The sequence below is a fragment of the Hyla sarda genome, chromosome 1 (assembly GCF_029499605.1).
Source record: "Hyla sarda isolate aHylSar1 chromosome 1, aHylSar1.hap1, whole genome shotgun sequence".
Taxonomy (NCBI): Eukaryota; Metazoa; Chordata; class Amphibia; order Anura; family Hylidae; genus Hyla; species Hyla sarda.
In genome coordinates, this window is record NC_079189.1 from 237,044,915 (window position 1) to 237,063,801 (window position 18,887).

At 42.3% G+C, this 18,887-nt stretch overlaps 1 protein-coding gene and 1 long non-coding RNA gene across 9 annotated transcripts in view; one reads left to right on the top strand and one right to left on the bottom strand.

Annotated features, from left to right (window-relative positions):
* PSD3 (pleckstrin and Sec7 domain containing 3) overlaps window positions 1–18,887 on the top strand; it is a 574,055-nt gene that overhangs the window by 174,399 nt on the left and 380,769 nt on the right. For 3 of the 4 annotated variants that reach the window (XM_056569232.1, XM_056569241.1, XM_056569238.1), the window contains one exon: window positions 7,085–7,199. In XM_056569232.1, the coding sequence (XP_056425207.1) occupies window positions 7,085–7,199 (115 nt within the window). Of the gene's footprint in view, window positions 1–7,084; window positions 7,200–7,241; window positions 7,914–18,887 lie in introns of those variants that run through there. The other variant, XM_056569246.1, reaches the window with a different exon arrangement.
* LOC130366902 (uncharacterized) overlaps window positions 1–18,887 on the bottom strand; it is a 48,460-nt gene that overhangs the window by 15,839 nt on the left and 13,734 nt on the right. The window contains exons 1-4 of one of the 5 annotated variants that reach the window (XR_008891992.1): window positions 17,711–17,859; window positions 16,532–16,688; window positions 16,169–16,308; window positions 14,131–14,899 (exon numbers count right to left, since the gene is read on the bottom strand). This is a non-coding gene — a long non-coding RNA (uncharacterized LOC130366902). Of the gene's footprint in view, window positions 1–14,130; window positions 14,900–16,168; window positions 16,309–16,531; window positions 17,863–18,887 lie in introns of those variants that run through there. The other 4 variants (XR_008891991.1, XR_008891990.1, XR_008891994.1 and 1 more) reach the window with 4 other exon arrangements.

The window sequence follows — 18,887 nt, forward strand, 5'->3', positions numbered from 1 at the left end:
ACATAGCCATAATGGAAAGTGTCACCGGAAAATAAACAAAACTGTGTGTACATAGCCATAATGGAAAGTGTCACCGGAAAATTACCAAAACTGTGTGTACATAGCCATAATGGAAAGTGTCACCGGAAAATTACCAAAACTGTGTGTACATAGCCATAATGGAAAGTGTCACTGGAAAATAACCAAACTGTGTGTACATAACCATAATGGAAAGTGTCACCAGAAAATGCCCAAAACTGTGTGTACATAGCCATAATGGAAAGTGTCACCGGAAAATGCCCAAAACTGTGTGTACATAGCTATAATGGAATGTGTCACCGGAAAATAACCAAACCTGTGTGTACATAACCATAATGGAAAGTGTCACCAGAAAATAACCAAAACTGTGTACATAGCCATAATGGAAAGTGTCACCAGAAAATAACCAAACTGTGTGTACATAGCCATAATGGAAAGTGTCACCAGAAAATAACCAAAACTGTGTACATAGCCATAATGGAAAGTGTCACCAGAAAATAACCAAACCTGTGTGTACATAGCTATAATGGAAAGTGTCACCAGAAAATAACCAAACCTGTGTGTACATAGCCATAATGGAAAGTGTCACCAGAAAATAACCAAAACTGTGTGTACATAGCCATAATGGAAAGTGTCACCAGAAAATAACCAAACCTGTGTGTACATAGCTATAATGGAAAGTGTCACCAGAAAATAACCAAACCTGTGTGTACATAGCCATAATGGAAAGTGTCACCAGAAAATTACCAAAACTGTGTGTACATAACCATAATGGAAAGTGTCACCAGAAAATAACCAAAACTGTGTGTACATAGCCATAATGGAAAGTGTCACCAGAAAATAACCAAACCTGTGTGTACATAGCCATAATGCAATGTGTCACCAGAAAATGCCCAAAACTGTGTGTACATAGCCATAATGGAAAGTGTCACCAGAAAATAACCAAAACTGTGTGTACATAGCCATAATGGAAAGTGTCACCAGAAAATTACCAAAACTGTGTGTACATAGCCATAATGGAAAAAACCCAACATGCACCATTTTTGCTCTCCACTCTCGCCATCATTAGAACATGTAAAAAAAGAAAATGGCGGCAGCACACTTGGTCAACAAAATGGAGGCTCTTAGCGCACTTTTTGATCAAAACGTGTCCCCCCATCCACCACGCGGAGTTGGCATGGGAACCTAACATTCACCTCAGGCTGGGCGACATGCTGGATCCACTAACAACCTAAAACCACCTCCTGTGACATAGGGGAGGGGATGCACGGCTACAGAGGGAGCCACTCCCCCCATATTGCACAGCAAAAACAAAAATGTAGCCAGCACCTAAACCCAATACACGGGTGCACGCTGCTGTGGCAAGCCACTCCCCCCAAAATGCTGTGCAATTTGGGGGGAGTGGCTCCCTCTGTAGCCGTGCATCCCCTCCCCTATTTCCCAGGAGGTGGTTTGGATCGTTAGTGGATCCAGCATGTCACCCAGCCTGAGGTGAGTGTTAGGGTCCCATCCGATATGAGGTCATTATAATAGAATCATAGTATGGAGTTCTTTAACACTAATGGGAACGACACCTTACTATCTATATTATAAAGTAATCCTGAAATATTGCAGTATCCATTCTGGTTCTAGAGGTACTTTAGCGGTAAGGTACTTTATTTATTAAATCTAAAAAATAGGGGATAAGATGCCTGATCGCGGGGGGCCCGCCGCTGGGGACCCCCGTGATCTTGCACACAGCACCCCGCTAAAATCAGTCCCCGGAGCTTGTTCGCTCCGGGTCTGATTACTGTCGATCACAGGGCTGGAGCATTGTGACATCACGGCCCGCCCCCCGTGTGACCTCACGCTCTGCCCCCTCAATGCAAGCCTATGGGAGGGGGCGTGCGGCCACAATGCTCCGGCCCCGTGATCGGCAGTAATCAGACCCGGAGCGAACATGCTCCGGGGACTGATTTTAGCGGGGTGCTGTCCGATTGCCGAATGACTGCTCAGTGCCTGAGATCCAGACATGAGCAGTCATGCGGCAGAATCATTGATCAATTGTTTCTTATGAGAAACCACTGATCAATGTAAAAGATCAGTGTGTGCAGTGTTATAGGTCCCTATGGGAGCTATAACACTGCAAAAAAAAGTGAAAAAAGATCATTTAACCCCTTCCTTAATAAAAGTTTGAATCACCCCCCTTTTCCCATAAAAAAAAAAAAAAAAAACTGTGTAAATAAAAATAAACATATATGGTATCGCCGCGTGTGGAAATGTCCGAATTATAAAAATATATCGTTAATTAAACCGCACGGTCAATGGCGTACGCGCCAAAAAAATTCCAAAGTCCAAAATTGTGCATTTTTGGTCACTTTTTATATCATGAAAAAATTCATAAAAAGCAATCAAAAAATCCGATCATTACAAAAATGGTACCGCTAAAAACATCAGATCACGGTGCAAAAAATGAGCCCTCATACCGCCCCATACGCGGAAAAATAAAAAAGTTATAGGGGTCAGAAGATGCCAATTTTAAACGTATAAATTTTCCTGCATGTAGTTATGATTTTTTCCAGAAGTCCGACAAAATCAAACCTATATAAGTAGGGTATCATTTTAATCGTATGGACCTACAGAATAAAGATAAGGTGTCATTTTTACTGAAAAATGTACTACGTAGAAACGGAAGCCCCCAAAAGTTACAAAATGGTGTTTTTTCTTAAATTTTTTCGCACAATGAATTTCTTTTCCGTTTCACTGTAGATTTTTGGGTAAAATGACTGACGTCATTACAAAGTAGAATTGGTGGTGCAAAATATAAGCCATAATATGGATTTTTAGGTGAAAAATTAAGCGTTATGATTTTTTAAGGTAAGGAGGAAAAAATGAAAGTGCACAAACTGAAAAACCCCGGGTCATGAAGGGGTTAAATGGGTACTCCGGTGGAATTTTTATTTTTTTAAATCAACTGCCAGAAAGTTAAACAGATTTCTAAATTACTTCTATATAAAAGCTTAATCCCTCCAGTACTCTACCAGCTGCTGTATGCTCCACAGGAAGTTCTTTTCTTTTTGACTGACTGACCACAGTGCTCTCTGCTGACACCTCTGTGCATGTCAGGAACTGTCCACAGCAGGAGAGGTTTGCTATGGGGAATTTCTTCTGCTCTGGACAGTTCCTGACATGGAAAGAGGTGTCAGCAGAGAGCACTGTGGTCAGACAGAAAGGAAATTCAAAAAGAAAAGAACTTCCTCCACTGAAGTAATTTACAAATCTGTTTAACTTTCTGCCACCATTTGATTAAAAAAAAAAATAATAATAATAATGTTTTCCAACGGAGTAGCCCTTTAAGCTCCTAGAAAGAAGACTAGAGACAGGGCTCACATTGCTGCTTAGCCAATCACTGGCTGAGGCGGGGCACCGCTACGGCCAGTGATTGGCTGAGCGGCAATTGATGTATTGAGCCCCCAGAACCTGGAAGAGGAGAGCACAGAGGTCTGGGAAGCAGGGGAGGAGGTAAGTACAGATTGTACATATATATATTTTGTTTGCAGACAGCCTGGCTTCTTAAACCCCCAAAAAACTTCTTTCTGGATTACCTCTTTAATCTGAGACTTCATGTTCTGTACAGATCATCTCGAGCAGTCTTCTGCCTATTAGTACAGACAGGAGTACAGTGAATGGTGACCCCCCAGTTGCTCCTGTCTATTGTTGTCTATGTCCATGGGTCCTGCCATAAAGCATTTCTTTAAATGCTGTTAAATGGGTACTCTGCCCTCAGACATCTTATCCCCTATCCAAAGGATAGGGGATAAGATGTCCTGCCACTGGGACCCCCGCAATCTCTCCTGCAGCACCCCTGTTGTTCAGCTGCACAGAGCGAGAATCGCTCTGTGGCTGATGACGGGCGATGCAGTGGACAGAGAATCGTGACATCACGGCTCCGCCTCCTCCGTGCAAGTCTATGGGAGGGGGAGTGGTGGATGTCACTCCCCCTCCCATAGACTTGCATTGAGGGGATGGGGGTGTGAAGTCCCAAGGGGGCGGAGCCGGGATGTCACCATTCTCTGGCACCTGCATCGCCCGTCATCAGCCACAGAGCGTTTCTCGCTCTGTGCAGCTGAGAAACAGGGGTGCTGCAGGAGAGATGCGGGGGTCCTAGTGGCGGGACCCCCGCGATCAGACATCTTGTCCCCTAACCTTTTGGACTGCATACTTCTCCCAGCTTGTTCTCCTGATCAGTGGGGGCCGGCTGATCAAAACTTTTGACATCTACCAGTGAGGCTAGGTTCACACTACCGCTATACTCTGTGTCGTTAGGCTTTTTTTTTTTTTTTTTTTTTTTTTTTTTTGTGCTTAATGGGGTTCTCTTGTGGAAAAAATGCTTTTCATATCAACTGGCTCAAGAAAGTTAAACAGATTTGTGAATTACTTCTATTACAAAATCTTAATCCTTCTAATCCTTCCAGTACTTATCAGCTGCTTTCTGTCTGACCACAGTACTCACTGCTGACACCTGTCTGTGTCAGCAACTGTCCAGAGTAGGAGCAAATCCCCATAGCAAACCTCTCCTGCTCTGCACAGTTCCTGAAATGGACAGAGGTGTCACCAGAGAGCATTGTGGTAAGACAGAAAAGAACAACTCAACTTCCTCTGGATGTACTGATAAGTACTGGAAGGATTAATATTTTTTAATAGAAGTAATTTACAAATGATTTAAAAAACAAACAAAAAAAAAAGTTTTCCAATTTAGTACCCCTTTAACTGACCCTGAACAGGTCGGAGCATAACAGTCACCAACAGGTCCTGGCAGATCCCATTGACTTTGCGTGGGGTCCTTCGGGTGTCCGTTATGTCCGCATCTTCTCTACATGCAGAGAGAAGTTCTCCATGTAAATCTGTGAGAAATAAAAATACAGCATGCCCCATGGCACATCATAACATGGGGGTATTATCAGGTGACTGACACTTTGTAGCAAGTGTTTACAGGTCTGTTTGTTCCCTTCTACCCTGTGCATAATCCTTTGTATGCCCATGGTTCTACACTAGTCATCTGGCTTGTCATTATACAGCAGGAAGCAGACAATAGCCTCTCCACTCCTTACTCTGCCTCTTCCTATGGGATCTGCTATAGCTTCTTTGTGCAATTCTCTAACTGCTCCTCAGGGAATGAGCAGGATTCTAGTGTCTGAGCATGTTATGGTATATATAGTATACTTAATTGAGATACCTATAGTCCCTATAGTGGCATGATGCTGCTTTTGTATTGTTGTTTTTACACTTTTTGCTTCTAACAGGTCACAGATTTATTCTGTGCCGTTTGGAAAGTTGGAGTGAAATTTAAAGGGTCTTTCCAGTTTAGAGATCAAAAATTTCCAGATATCTTGAAACCATTGAAAAATTAAAATAAATAAATAAATAAAAAATTCTGAAAAAAAAATGGAAATTTTTGGAGTAACAAAATAAAAAAAATATAATAATAATAATGCAGCATGGGATAGTTTTACAAATTGAATTCATTTTAATGCTGGATTTTGGTTTCACCAGTGGAGAAGAAGAAAAAAAACTGTTTACTAGTCAGCCAAACATTATCTGTGATGGGGGGGGGGGGGGGAAGAGAACATTATCTGTGATGTGGGGGGGGACGACGACACATTATCTGTGATGTGGGGGGGAGAGAACATCTGTGTGTGGGGGGAGAGAGCATCTGTGATGTGGGGGGGGGGGAGAGCATTATCTGTGATGGGAGGGTAACAATATCAGTGATGGGGGAGAACATTATCTGTGATGGGGGAGAACATTATCTGTGATGGGGGGGGTAACAATATCTGTGATGGGGGGAGAACATTATCTGTGATGGGGGGGTAACCGTATCTGTGATAGGGGGGGGGGGAGAACAATATCTGTGATGGGGTAACAATATCTGTGATGGGGGAGGACATTATCTGTGATTGGAGCGGGAACATTACCTGTGATGGGGGAGAACATTACCTGTGATGGGGGAGAACATTACCTGTGATGGGGGAGAACATTACCTGTGATGGGGGAGAACATTACCTGTGATGGGGGGGCATTATCTGTGGGGGAGGGAAAGAGACTGATAACTGTCAAATAAGGCCGATCTGAGAGGACAGAGACATGAACTACTGTAATACCAACAATCAGTTTATGTATACCAACAAGATGGAGCCCAGCCACAACCAAACAAAACTGAAACCTTTTCCCTGCAGTGCCCCTAGAGACAGGAAATGCATATATTCTTTTACAAATTGTATTCTCAGTATTTGGATTGTATTCCAGGATTTGCTCGTCTTCAGATGAGACTGGAGAACTTGCAATGATTCTCAGATGTATTTCATAAAGCTCTAAATGTTATAAAGTTTACCATATTCTAAGCATATTATTTATCATTTTAAAAGAACATATTTCTTACAAAACCCACCCAAAAAAAAATTTCCCCCCCCCAATTTTTCATTTTTTTCCCCTTTGTCTTTCTATCTCAATTCCAGTTCCGCAAATTGCTGGCCCAGGGATGTGGAAATCTTATCGCCCGACGCCCGGGACATGCAGTTCCGTGCACCGGGCAGGTGAATTTTTCCGGCCCTCAGCTCGGCTTCGGGCAAGCAGTGCCGGGCCTGACAAGCATGGCAGTGCTCAGCAGTCAGTATGGAGCGGGCTCCGGACTCCTGCCCGCTCCATACTATGCAGCCCCCGGCTGTTCTCAGTAGCCGGGGGCCGCTGTGAGGTGGAAATTGGTGACCTGTGCAGACTTGCGGCAGCTCCTCCCCAAATTTCCACCTCACACCGCCGCTAATAGCCAGCATGCGGCGATCGCCACGGCTGTATAAATGTATAATACATGATTTACTACTACATAGAAGGAGCTGTGACCAACATGTGCGCCTGCCTAGCATATGTTGGAGAGTAATACACATGATGTGAACTGAACAGGCAGAAAAGTGTAGCAGGCTGTACTTTTCCTTCCATTCATCATTTACTGCAAGAGTCATTTTAGTACATTTTTTATTTTCATTCTTGATATAAAATAGTAATGAAAATGTTTTATTGTTTTTCTCAACAGGCAGAAAGGTATGTTTGGGTTAACAACACATCAGCACACTCCCAGAATGTTGCAAAGGCAAAGTATGAATTCTTGTTTGGTGAGCCCAAGTCTACAACAGATGACAAAGCGCCAGGTAAGTGTTTGTCAAGTTATGACCTAGACAGTGACAGGTGAACCTAAGGAGAACTACCAGAAGATCAGAGCTGTGAACAGTAGATGTGTCTGTTTCCCCATCTCCTCTCAGAGGGGTATTACGTTCTTATAAAGTGATATCAGTGGGATCTCCACCAATCCAGAGAGTGATGGGACTGTACAGGACCACTACATTTTAGGTTAATGGAGCCAGGTGCAGTTTTCCCTGCAGAGTGAAATGGAGTGAAATGTTTATAGAGGGGATTCCAGAGAAAGTGATGGTTTTATCCTATTAATACGCCATCACTTTATGTAATGTAAATATCTTTTTAACTTGCTCCTCGTTTACCAGAAATTTTTTTTTTTTTAATAACATTTTTAGTATTTTTTTTTTTGTAGTTATATCATTTTATAGTAACATATCTTTTGTTAAGGGTACATTTGTCTGTTATCTTTTTTTTAATTAATTATATTTGCACTAAAATAAAGTGTTTAAAAGGGCTTCCCCATTTTTTCTCACATAGCTATGCTATGACTAAGGGATAGTCCTTCGTGAAACACATCAGTGCTCCTGCTACTTTCGTTGATTTTGTACTGTGGATTTTATCGCTGTTCAACAATAAAGGATCCTGGTTTTACGTCAAAAAGAGTGCTGGACTTCTGCTTGCTTTCTACGTACCTCCTGCTGGTCCCTGCTTCATGTCCATGCACCTGGGTGAGCTGACTACCTTGACTCTTTTGAATGTTTTATATGGAATGGTCACATTACACTGCTCATAGAGAAGTTGCAAAAACCCTTTATTTGAAAATATCACATAAATAAATGTTACATTTGTTTTCTATGTGTTTGTGTTAGGCTTCGTTCATACGGCCGTCTAGACCCGTCCCTTTCTTCTCCCGTCAAAAATAAAAACAGTCTTAAAAAACGGAAATGAGTGCAGACTGGTGTAAACGGATTGTAAAAAAATCCCATTGACATGAATGGGATTTTTAAAAAAACGTTTTTAATCAGTTTGCAAGAACGGAACCAAAACAGGGATAAAAAAAACGCGGACAGACGGCGGTGTGAACACACCCTAACCTTATGTGTTGCTGTTACTTTAGCATCCTTTGAAGTTCCTTGTTGTGAGCTGTGCATTAACCCATGTATGGTACCAGCTGCAGCAGACCCATATGAAAATTATTCAAAAAAGTATTAAAATTTGCCCTGTGTGAACCTGGCCTAATTTTAGTGTTTGGTGAAACAACATATTTTTTAAATGGACTGGATGTTAAAGTGTCACTTTTCTTAAGAACAACTTCCTCGGACAAGTCAAAAGTTTAGATTGCATTGGTCTCAGTGAGACTGCTTTGAGTGTGAGTTACAGCCTGATGAAGTGAGCAGAGGTGAGCTCCTCTCATCTAGTGCCCTTACTGCAGCCGGCAGCAACGCCCCCTCTGCTTGATTGACGGACTGCATCAACGCTCTGCTTACTGAACAGACGGAGCAGAGCGATGACGCGGCCCGTCAATTAAGCAGAGGGGGCATCGCTGCTGGCTGCAGTAACGGGTCTAGTTAAGAGGAGCTCCCCGCCCAGGGGACTACTTAGGGCCGCGGCGGTGACTAGTTTATAAGTTTATATGTTCACCATCCTTGGGGGCAGGAGTGTCCCCCGGGGATGGTGAGGATACAGATTTTACCCTATATAACGCTTTACCAAGCATTATATAGGGTAAAATCTGATGATTGGTTCCCTTTAAGAGGCCTTCTGCCACTCACCAGTGATTGTCTTTCACTGTATACACAGTGGGCATCAATCAATAGTAAGGGGTGGATCTCCAGGCTTATGTAAATATATATAGCATTAGCAACTAGGTGTCCATGATTTTTTCACAATATTATTTAAAATGGGCTAAGTTGAAGAGCTTAGTTTCTACGAAAAGGCCTGTATTGCCTGTTTTTTTACTCCTGTATACCTATGTGTAGTCCATAAAAAAACATGTCTATTGAATTTTATAGCTGGGTGAGTGCCGCTTCTTTCTACTCCTCTGTTGGATGCATTGCATATGCAATTGAGCACCATCGTTTTGTCTGTTGCTGCACTCAGTGATAGTCATGCTATCTCCATAATAGGACTATTTACATGGATATCAGTGGGTTGTGGATAGGGAGAGATCTATCAATCACCCATTCGACTGGGACAGCCTCAGTAACTCAATGCTCCCTTCTTGGTCAGTTAAATTCTCTGAAATGATGCACTGTTTTAGAATGAATTGTAGAAAGGAGTAATAATGGAGCCTGTTATTGTTTCATGCGGCCTGTGGTTTAAACTAATGATAGATCCACTTTGAAATGGTCAGCATATTCTTATGACAGACTCTTTAAACCCCTTAAGGACCAAGCCCATTTTGGTTTTAAGGACCAATCCAGTTTTTTTTTTTTTTTTTTGCACTTTTGTATGCTGCTGATAGCTCATGAGCACGCCTCAAACCCTGGTAACGGGACCAGGGCATACAGGTACACCCTTGGTCCTTAAGTACCAGGAGGCAAGGGGGCACCTGTACGTCCTTCGTCCTTAAGGGGTTAAAGTAAGATTTTTTTTTTTTTTGCCTTTTTGAACCCTTTTTTCTGCCGTTTTTTTCATTTGGACTGTCTTTAAGCCCCTTGATAAGATGTATTTTGGGCTACAGTAAAAATTCAATTGCGTTTATTGGGACGTTTAACTAAAAAATGGATCTTATGTAAACTGCTCAAAATAAATCCCTAGCATTTTAAGTCTTACAAAACTGTGGAAAAACTGTTAGAGCGCACATAGTCAAAGGCTTGGCAATCTTTTTTTCCTCTAAGGTAAACAAGAAGATAAGGGCACTAACCAAAATATATGTCATCTATGTCTTCATTCTGGAATTCGGAGGTGCAGGGTGGCGTGGATGCCGGCGAACAGGGCACTCAGAGGGGCATCTGAGTGCCCTGTTCGCCCCTATCCACACAACCCCGCAACTGCGAGTTTTGGAATGAAGACATATAGTTTGGATTGTGCCCTTCTCTTCTTGTTTACATTAGATTTATCTCTTTCTATATTGGCTCATAAATGGAGCACCCATAATGTAGTATTAGATGCCGCTGCATCTCTTAATTCACCTGCATAGTGTGCTTCAAATTACTGTCAGTCCTGTCAGTCCTCTCCTCCCTTTATTATTTCCTTTTATTATTTTTTTACCTCTACCTACAAAATTCAACTACTATCCTTTTGGCAGGGTTTCCACTTGGCAGTTTTTTGGAAAGCTGCAACTACACTTTTTGAGCCAAAGACAGAAGTGGACTTAAAAAGAAAGGATTTATACTTCTAATCTCTCACCCTCTTCTGCTTTGGCTCAAAAACTGCAGTGGCAGCTGTGCAAAAAAAAAAAAAAGTAAAAAAAGGCAAAAGTTAAAGCCTACCCTTTATAGTAGTGTTGTTGTTGTGTTTCTTTTATTTATTTATTCATTATAGGATTACCGCTTTCTACCATCAGAATAAGTCAGTCAATCATTGGTGGTAAATGTCAAGATTTCCATCATCCTAAATGACAGACTATGACTTGTGCTTGGTCAGCTAGTAAGAAACTAAGTGCTTTTATGCACATGTTTTATTTAGTTCCCTAATGTATAGCCTTTATATAATGAGGCCAACAAATTCTATGGATATATTTGTATGTTGCATTAAAGGTGTACTCCCGTGGAAAACTTTTTTTTTAAAGGGGTTCTCCGGTGCTTACACATCTTATCCCCTATCCAAAGGATAGGGGATAAGATGCCTGATCGTGGGGGTCCCACCGCTGGGGACGCCCTTGATAATGCATGCGGCACCCCGTTTGTAATCAGTCCCCAGAGCGTGTTCGCTCCGGGACTGATTACCGGCGACCCCAGGACGGGCGGCGTGTGACGTCACGCCCCCGTGTGACGTCACGCTCCGCCCCTCAATGCAAGCCTACGGGAGGGGGCGTGATAGGGGATAAGATGTGTAAGCACCGGAGAACCCCTTTAAATCTTAATCCTTCCAGTACTTTTTAGGGGCTGTATACTAAAGAGAAATCCAAAAAAGAAATGCATTTCCTCTGATGTCATGACCACAGTGCTCTCTGCTGACCCCTGCTGTCCATTTTAGGAACTGTCCAGAGCAGGTGAAAATCACCATAGCAAACATATACTGCTCTGGACAGTTCCTAAAATGGACAGCAGAGGTCAGTAGAGAGCACTGTAGTCATGACATCACAGGAAATGCATTTCTTTTTTGGATTTCTCTTTAGTATACAGCCCCTAAAAAGTACTGGAAGGGTAAAGATTTTTTAATAGAAGTGATTTATAAATCTGTTTAACTTTCTGGCACCAGTTGATTTAACCCCTTAACGACAATTGACGTAAATGTACGTCATGGTGACGTGGTACTTAACGCACTATGACGTACATTTACGTGTAGTACAGACACAAGGGTGCAATGCTCTGCACATACCCCCATGGGTAAAACAGTGTATTGTAGCACATATACACTGCTATTCACATGGGGGGGGGGGGGGTGCAGAGCTTTGCATCCTAATGTCTGTACTACAGACGTGGGTCGGGTGCGATGCTCTTCAGTCTGCAAATACCCCCATGTGTATAGGAGTGCTATAGAAAAAATTTAAAGTAAAAACAAATTAAATATAAATAAACCGCTGCCCAATAAAAATTAGCTCCACCTTTTCCTATTGCTATACAAAAATCGTAAAAAAATAAAAACTTTTTTTTTTACATATCTGATACTGCTGCATAGCTAATTGTCTGAACTATTAAAATTAAATGTTAGTAAATGATTAACATTTTATTTTAATAGTTCAGACAGTTACCCATGCAGCAGTATCAAATTTACGCTGGTTTCTGTACAGGATCATTAATAATGACCCTGTATAGCAACCGGCGTAAACTTAAAAAAAATTGCTGTTGTTTGGTCACATCACATGCTAGAATACTTTTTAATATGGCCATTGTAAATAATTCTTCAATTAGAATCTGCTGGACCCCTTATCAGGGCTGTGGAGTCGGAGTGGAGGAGTCGGACAAAATTTTGGGTACCTGGAGTCGGAGTCGGCAAACAATGCACCGACTCCTACTAAATTTAGTTTGGAAAAAAAAAAAAGCAAGTTTAAATGTCCCAATTCACAAAAAGTTATAATTAATGGCTTCTCTACTTTAAGAATAAAGACCAATGCATGCAGTGCCTCACGTAACCGCAAAACGAACACGTTAAGTGACCATGAAGAAGCATGCTTTTCATGTGCTTTACTATATGGCACACAACGCACAATTAGGAGCAGCAATACTTATACTTTCCATAGTGTTGTGTTCTGCTGTTATAGGGAACCCATGGGTAACCTAGCTAGAGATGAGCAAATTTACTGTAAATTCGCTCATCTCTAAACCTAGCCTCTCACTGATAAGGGTTAAGGAAATATGTTTTTTGCAGGACTAGAGACACTTGTATAAGTGAAGGGAATGGAGGGTCAATAGTTCAAGACTGAAGCTGTAAACCATTGAAAAAACTGCTGCCATTCAGCTAAGGCTATAAAAACTTGTAAACTCGATTGTTAGCTGAAAGGGGTACTCCGCACCTAGACATTCTATCCCCTATCCAAAGGATAGGGGATAAGATGTCAGTTTGCCAGGGTCCCGCTGCAGGGGACCCCCGGGATTGCCACTGCGGCACGCGCTATCATTACTGCACAGAGAGAGTTCGGGGCGATACAGGGGTTGGAGCACAGTTACGTCATGGCTCTGCCCCTTGTGATGTCACGGCCAGCCCCCTCAATACAAGTCTATGAGAGGGGGCGTGGCGGTCTTCACGCCCCCTGCCATAGACTTGCATTAAGGGGGCGGGTCGTGATGTCACAAGGGGCGGAGCTATGACATTACGCTGCTCTGTCCACTGTATCGCTCTGTATCCGTCCCCCGAACTCGCTCTGTGTAGTAATGAAAGCGCAGTGCCGCAGCGGCGATCCCAGGGGTCGCCAGCAGCGGGACACCGGGGATAAGATGTCTAGGGGCGGAGTACCCCTTTAAACATGACTATGGGATTCTACTAGGGAATCATGTTTTATAATAAATGCCCCTTCCTTGATCCTCCCACTGCCCTGTCTTCAGCAGCAGATCAGCACACAAACTGTTCAATACAGTAGACTGTTGGCTTCCCAGCCAGTAGTCCTGTGGTAATGACATGTATGTTGCCTTTCTTTCCTTCAAGGAATGTATAAAATACATTCACATATTAATACAGAGGAGTCGGAGTCGGGGAGTCTGAGTTGGAAGTACAGAAAACTCCGGATTCGGAACATTTATCTACTGACTCCACAGCCCTGCCCCTTATGCATTTTGATGTTTTTTCCGATAAATCGATAAAATAATCGATTATTAAAATAATCGTTAGCTGCAGCCCTAATAAAATTCCTAATTGGAATATTAAAATTTGACAGCCTTTTAGTTGCAGAGAGGCTTTTTGTCCTAAAAACCCACCTGTCTGTAATGGCTTTTATGGCCATGGGTCCCAATTAGAAATAGTTTTTACTATAATAAATCAAATGAACAAATGTCCACTGCCTTTAAAGGGGTACCCCGGCCCTAATACATATTATACCCTATCCAAAGGATATGGGATAAGATGTCTGATCGCGGGGGTCCCACCGCTGGTGACCCCTGCAATCTGTCATTCTGCACCCACCTTAGTGAGCGCTCTGCAGCGCCGTCACGCCCCCTCCCATAGAATTGCATTGAGGGGGCGGGGCATGATGTCACACGGGGGTGGAGTCGTGACATCACAATACTCCAGCCCTGTGGTCGTCACGCTTCATACTCAGATTCTCCAGCTCAGCAGAGAGCTCACAAAGGTGGTTGTGGAATGACAGATTGCGGGGGCCCCCAGTGGCGGGACCCCCGCCATCATACATCTTATCCCCTATCCTTTGGATAGGGGATAAGATGTATTCGAGCAGGAGTACCCCTTTAAGTCCTACTGTTCAAAGGTATTTAACAAAAAATGGACACAGGGAGATTTGTCAAAGTGATTTGAAAGCTGTCTTTGTTGCCCATAGAAACCAGAGAGCTCGGCTTTGCTTTTTCAAAAGCAGAATTTGACAGAATTTGACACCTGGGTTGTGATTGGTTACTATAGGCAACAAGGGCAGTTTCTCTTTTAGACCCTCAAATTACATCTATAGATAACTCTTCCCTTCATGCAATTATGTCCAGATTCTATAGGGCCAACATATTCCACAGTGCCATACATAGATTCTCATCACTCACACTGGTCAATGTTCTCAAAGGGCTGTAAGGCAACATTTCTAACCACCGAGCCACCATGCTGCCAATTTCCATTTGTCGATCTGTTTGTATCTGGATACAAGAAATAGAATTAGTCAGCTTGCAGAGAGTTAGGCTATTAGAGAATCCAATACATAGCTGTGAGGCATGGCACAGTGGCATGGAATATGTGTGTCGTCAATGGTGGTGGAATGAGCTGTCATTGGACGTAGTTCTGGGCAGATTTCCAGTCTTGGAAATATGACAGATACTGTTTCAGTCTGGCAGTGAAGGATGGTTTGAAGCAGAGCCTGCTATCTGTAGTTATACGTGGTTTACAAAGTCTTCTTCCTATTGGACAGGATGCATTTCTTTCTATCTGGCACATACAGTACCTCTGCTGCATCGGCATCCTGCAAAGAGAGTTTGTAAGGGTTATATAACCTAGTATATACAAGCTAAATGCTAGTGTGTTGTATGTAAGGTCAAAGAAATTCATGGAGGTAAACTGATTTTTTTTTTTAATACTCAAGATAATCAGAAGCAACTAGAGTATAGGTGGAACTGCTCCTGACACGCGTAGATAAGATGTGCTGGATTCCTGGTACATCATCCATGTCTGATGATCACATTTCTCAGGCCTCTTTAACTCGCCTTTTATGCTTCATTTGGATTCATCATTGGCTTTTACAAATGTCTAAACTTAGCAAATGAGATGCAGAGGCTGATGACAGGACCATCAAGGTACAAGATGACTGGGGAAGGGAAAGTGCTTAATGGAGACCTTGTCAGCTTTCTTGTTTACATTTCTATTTCCTGTTTACATCTATATATTAATATAACATAATTTGCTGGTGGTGACATTATAGTGACTGAAGGATGCAAACTACATTCCTAGATATGCCTCTGTATTTTCTGTTCTTTATGTGCATAGAGGTAGTTATGAATTATTATTAGAACAGTAAGTCATTTAGAAGCTCTTTATAACTGTTAAACTGTTCTTGCTTGCAGGCTTATATCTGGAGTTATTAATAAATATATATTTATATTTACAGTTCATAGAAATATCTTGCTATGAATATCTAAAAAATGTGGAGTGGAACCTCATCCCTAATCGGAAATGCAAGTAGATTAGCTGTTTTTTTTTTTTTTAAACTGAGTAGCACCAGATTATTTGGTTGCATGACCTTAAACAGTATTTAGGGATATACTTTACAGCAGCCACACGGGCAGTCACATGACTGGAGGGCACTCATTCACTTCAGTGGAAAAGTTTTCAAGGCATACTCTGTGACCTGTGCAGAGGTCATTGCATTGTGCAGGGAGGGAAGCTATGATCACCTTCTTGATCTTATCTTGTCTATCTACTGGTGTCCGTAATAATTGTAACCCTGCATGTAATGATAACAAGGAAACTGCAGTTAAGGCAGTTTTGAAGGGAAGCAGTCACATTGAATAAGCAGTCTGATGTCCCAACATCATATTAAAGAGCAGAAAGAGTGGAGCATGTTATTATATATTGTTATGAGAAGTAGAAATTCATCTTCACCTCTCATCATTCTGGGTTTAGTAGTCCACTACATACATGGTCTCAATTGACAGCCCTCCCTATATGAGTATACATGTTTTGATAAATCTCCCCCTATAAGTGATTATATATAGGATCATATAGAAATAGATACCAGCTGTACACAGGATCTGCAGACCATATACGTGATTACAGTTACATCCTCTGATCAATGTCATCCACTTTTCTTTTCTTCTTCATCTGGATAAGACCACCATGATTACTTCTTCCAGCCAAAACTCCTCTCTTCAGCATCTGTAGGACAAACATGTTAGATTTTGCATTTTAATAATGCCATACCCATCTCTACACAATATCCCAATCCATAGGCCCTGAACTGTAATAAAAGTTCCCTTGATGTCCTGCATTATAATATTCGGTAGGATAGAAGGTCCCTTATTAAAGGAGAAGTCTTATGGTAAAAAATGTTTTGCATAATGGCCAACTGCCTGCATATAATACAATAAACAGGACTCACCTGCTGCCACATTCTCTGTGTCCCGGTATCTCGCTCCGCTCCTTTGCCGCTATCTTCTTCCTGGTCTGGTCTGGTCATGGTCAGCGAGTCACACTGAGGCTCAGCAAATCGCCGGCTAGAGCGTTGTCCCGCCTCAGCTGACTGGCTGTGTAATGCACTGAACCACAGCATAATCTATGAAGTTAGTTTGCACCACAGAAAAGTCCACAAGAATAAATACTGTAACATAGTAGGCATTCTCATTGATTTAACACACACACACACACAATAAATAGAGAATGTTTTGGGAAAACCCTTAGCCTAGTCTTCATGTTATTTCTCCAGATCTCTAAACATGAGCGGACAATTTCAGCATAACTTTTTCTCGTTAACAACAATAAAGGGGGTCTTTAATATCTTTCTTCTGGACAGACAGACATACGCTTAAAGTGTACCTGTCAGATCCCACAAAAAATGTTATATGTTACTGAGTACCTAATCCTGACCATGTACATATAATTTATATGCCTCTAACACCTATAATAATTGTAAAATACCTCTTTTCATTGGCTCACAGGGGAATGGGGTGTGTCTCTCCCTTGTGTTTGTGGAAGGTGATTGGTGCACCTGCTTTCAGCCTTGTCCATGCATTATCTCTTGTCTATGACTCATGGACAAGCCTGATGCTGCTGCAGGACTGGTTAGTGTCCCAGTAGGTATCGGGACCCCTAGTGGTGGGATTTCCACTATATTACAAAAGGTCTTACATTTTTGTCAGTAACAACATATAACATTTTGGGATCTGACAGTGCCCATTTACGTTATTTCAACACAATAATTTAAGTATTCCCTATAGAAGAAGTGTGACATGCCTTATTTCTATGTTAGCTTTATATCCTGCCTAAATTCCTAATAAGCCTTTTAAATACATATACTGCAGATTTAGAGATCAAGAACCAGATTGGAAAGGATCTGAGAATTCTAGCCATTTAAGTGCCATACTCTTATTTCTTAAATATTTTTATACAGGTTTTTCAAGATTTAACTGTGACTTAGGATAAGCCATCAAAAATTGATGTTGGGAGTCTCATCATCAAGACCCCCATTAACCTGTAGATTTCAAAGTCAGAGTCTGATTAGGATCACAAGTTGGTCACAATTTAGGGACCCTTTTCTGTGACATTATAGGATAAGTCTTACCCGAACAACCCATAGTATTATACAAAATTTCACTTCAAATGTTTTTATCAATCTGGGTCTAAATGTTCAGACCTAGACCGAAAATTCTCTTTCTGCTCTGTGGGTAGATTTATCAAAACCTGTCCAGAGGAAAAGTTGCTGGGTTGCCCATAGCAACCAATCAGATCGCTTCTTTCATTTTGCAGAGGCCTTGTTAAAAATGAAAGAAGAATTCTGATTGGTTGCTATGGGCAACTCAGCAACTTTTCCTCTGGACAGGTTTTGATAAATCTCCCCCTGTTTCTATGTGAGCGAGGAGGTCCCTAGACTTACATTGGAGGATTGCCTAAGTCATGTGACACAGCCAGGAGAGGACTCTCTTAGCATGCACTTCTCCTGGCTACTTCTACTGACCAGTCGGAGGACTGAACACTCAGGCCCTGACCAATTTAAACTTTTGATTTATCTTTCTGATGTATAAAACATTTAGCATAATGACAGTACCCATGTAAAGAGACCGCTTTGGAAAGGAGATGAAAATGTTGCTTGTCCAAACCTTAACCCCTTGCTGCAAATGGACGTTCATTAACGTCCATCTGCGGCTCTCTATGTATGATGTGCGCTCAGCTGGTGAGCGTGCATCATACCCGGTGGGTCGCGGTTGCTATGAGCAACCAGGACCCATGCCTAATGCCCGACATCGCCGATCGGGCTGATGTCCGGTATTAACCCTTTAGACGCGACGATCAAACTTAATTGCCGCGTCTAAAATTAAAGTAAAAATTGCCGGTTAGCTCAGTGGGGCTGTTCGGGACCGCCGTGGTGAAATAGCTACATCCCGAACAGCTTGCAGGGCACTTGGAGGATCCCTACCTGCCTCCTCGCTGTTCGATCGCCAAATGACTGCTCCATGCCTGAGATCCAGGAAGAAGCAGTTGAGCGGCGATTACACTGATCAGTGCCATGCCTGCTCGCTGTCCGATCACCGAATGACTGCTCCACCGCTGAAATTGTTCCGCGCAAAGAAAGATCATGTTCATTCTTTGCGCAGATTCCACGAGCACTGCATAGCTGTCAATGGTGATGGCTCAGTGCCCCATGGCCCTAGCGCCGAAGTATCTTTGGTGGCGGCTGCCAGGCGTAATCTCCGCTCACGGAATTCAGCGAGCGGAGATTCCGCAGTGTGAACACACCCTTA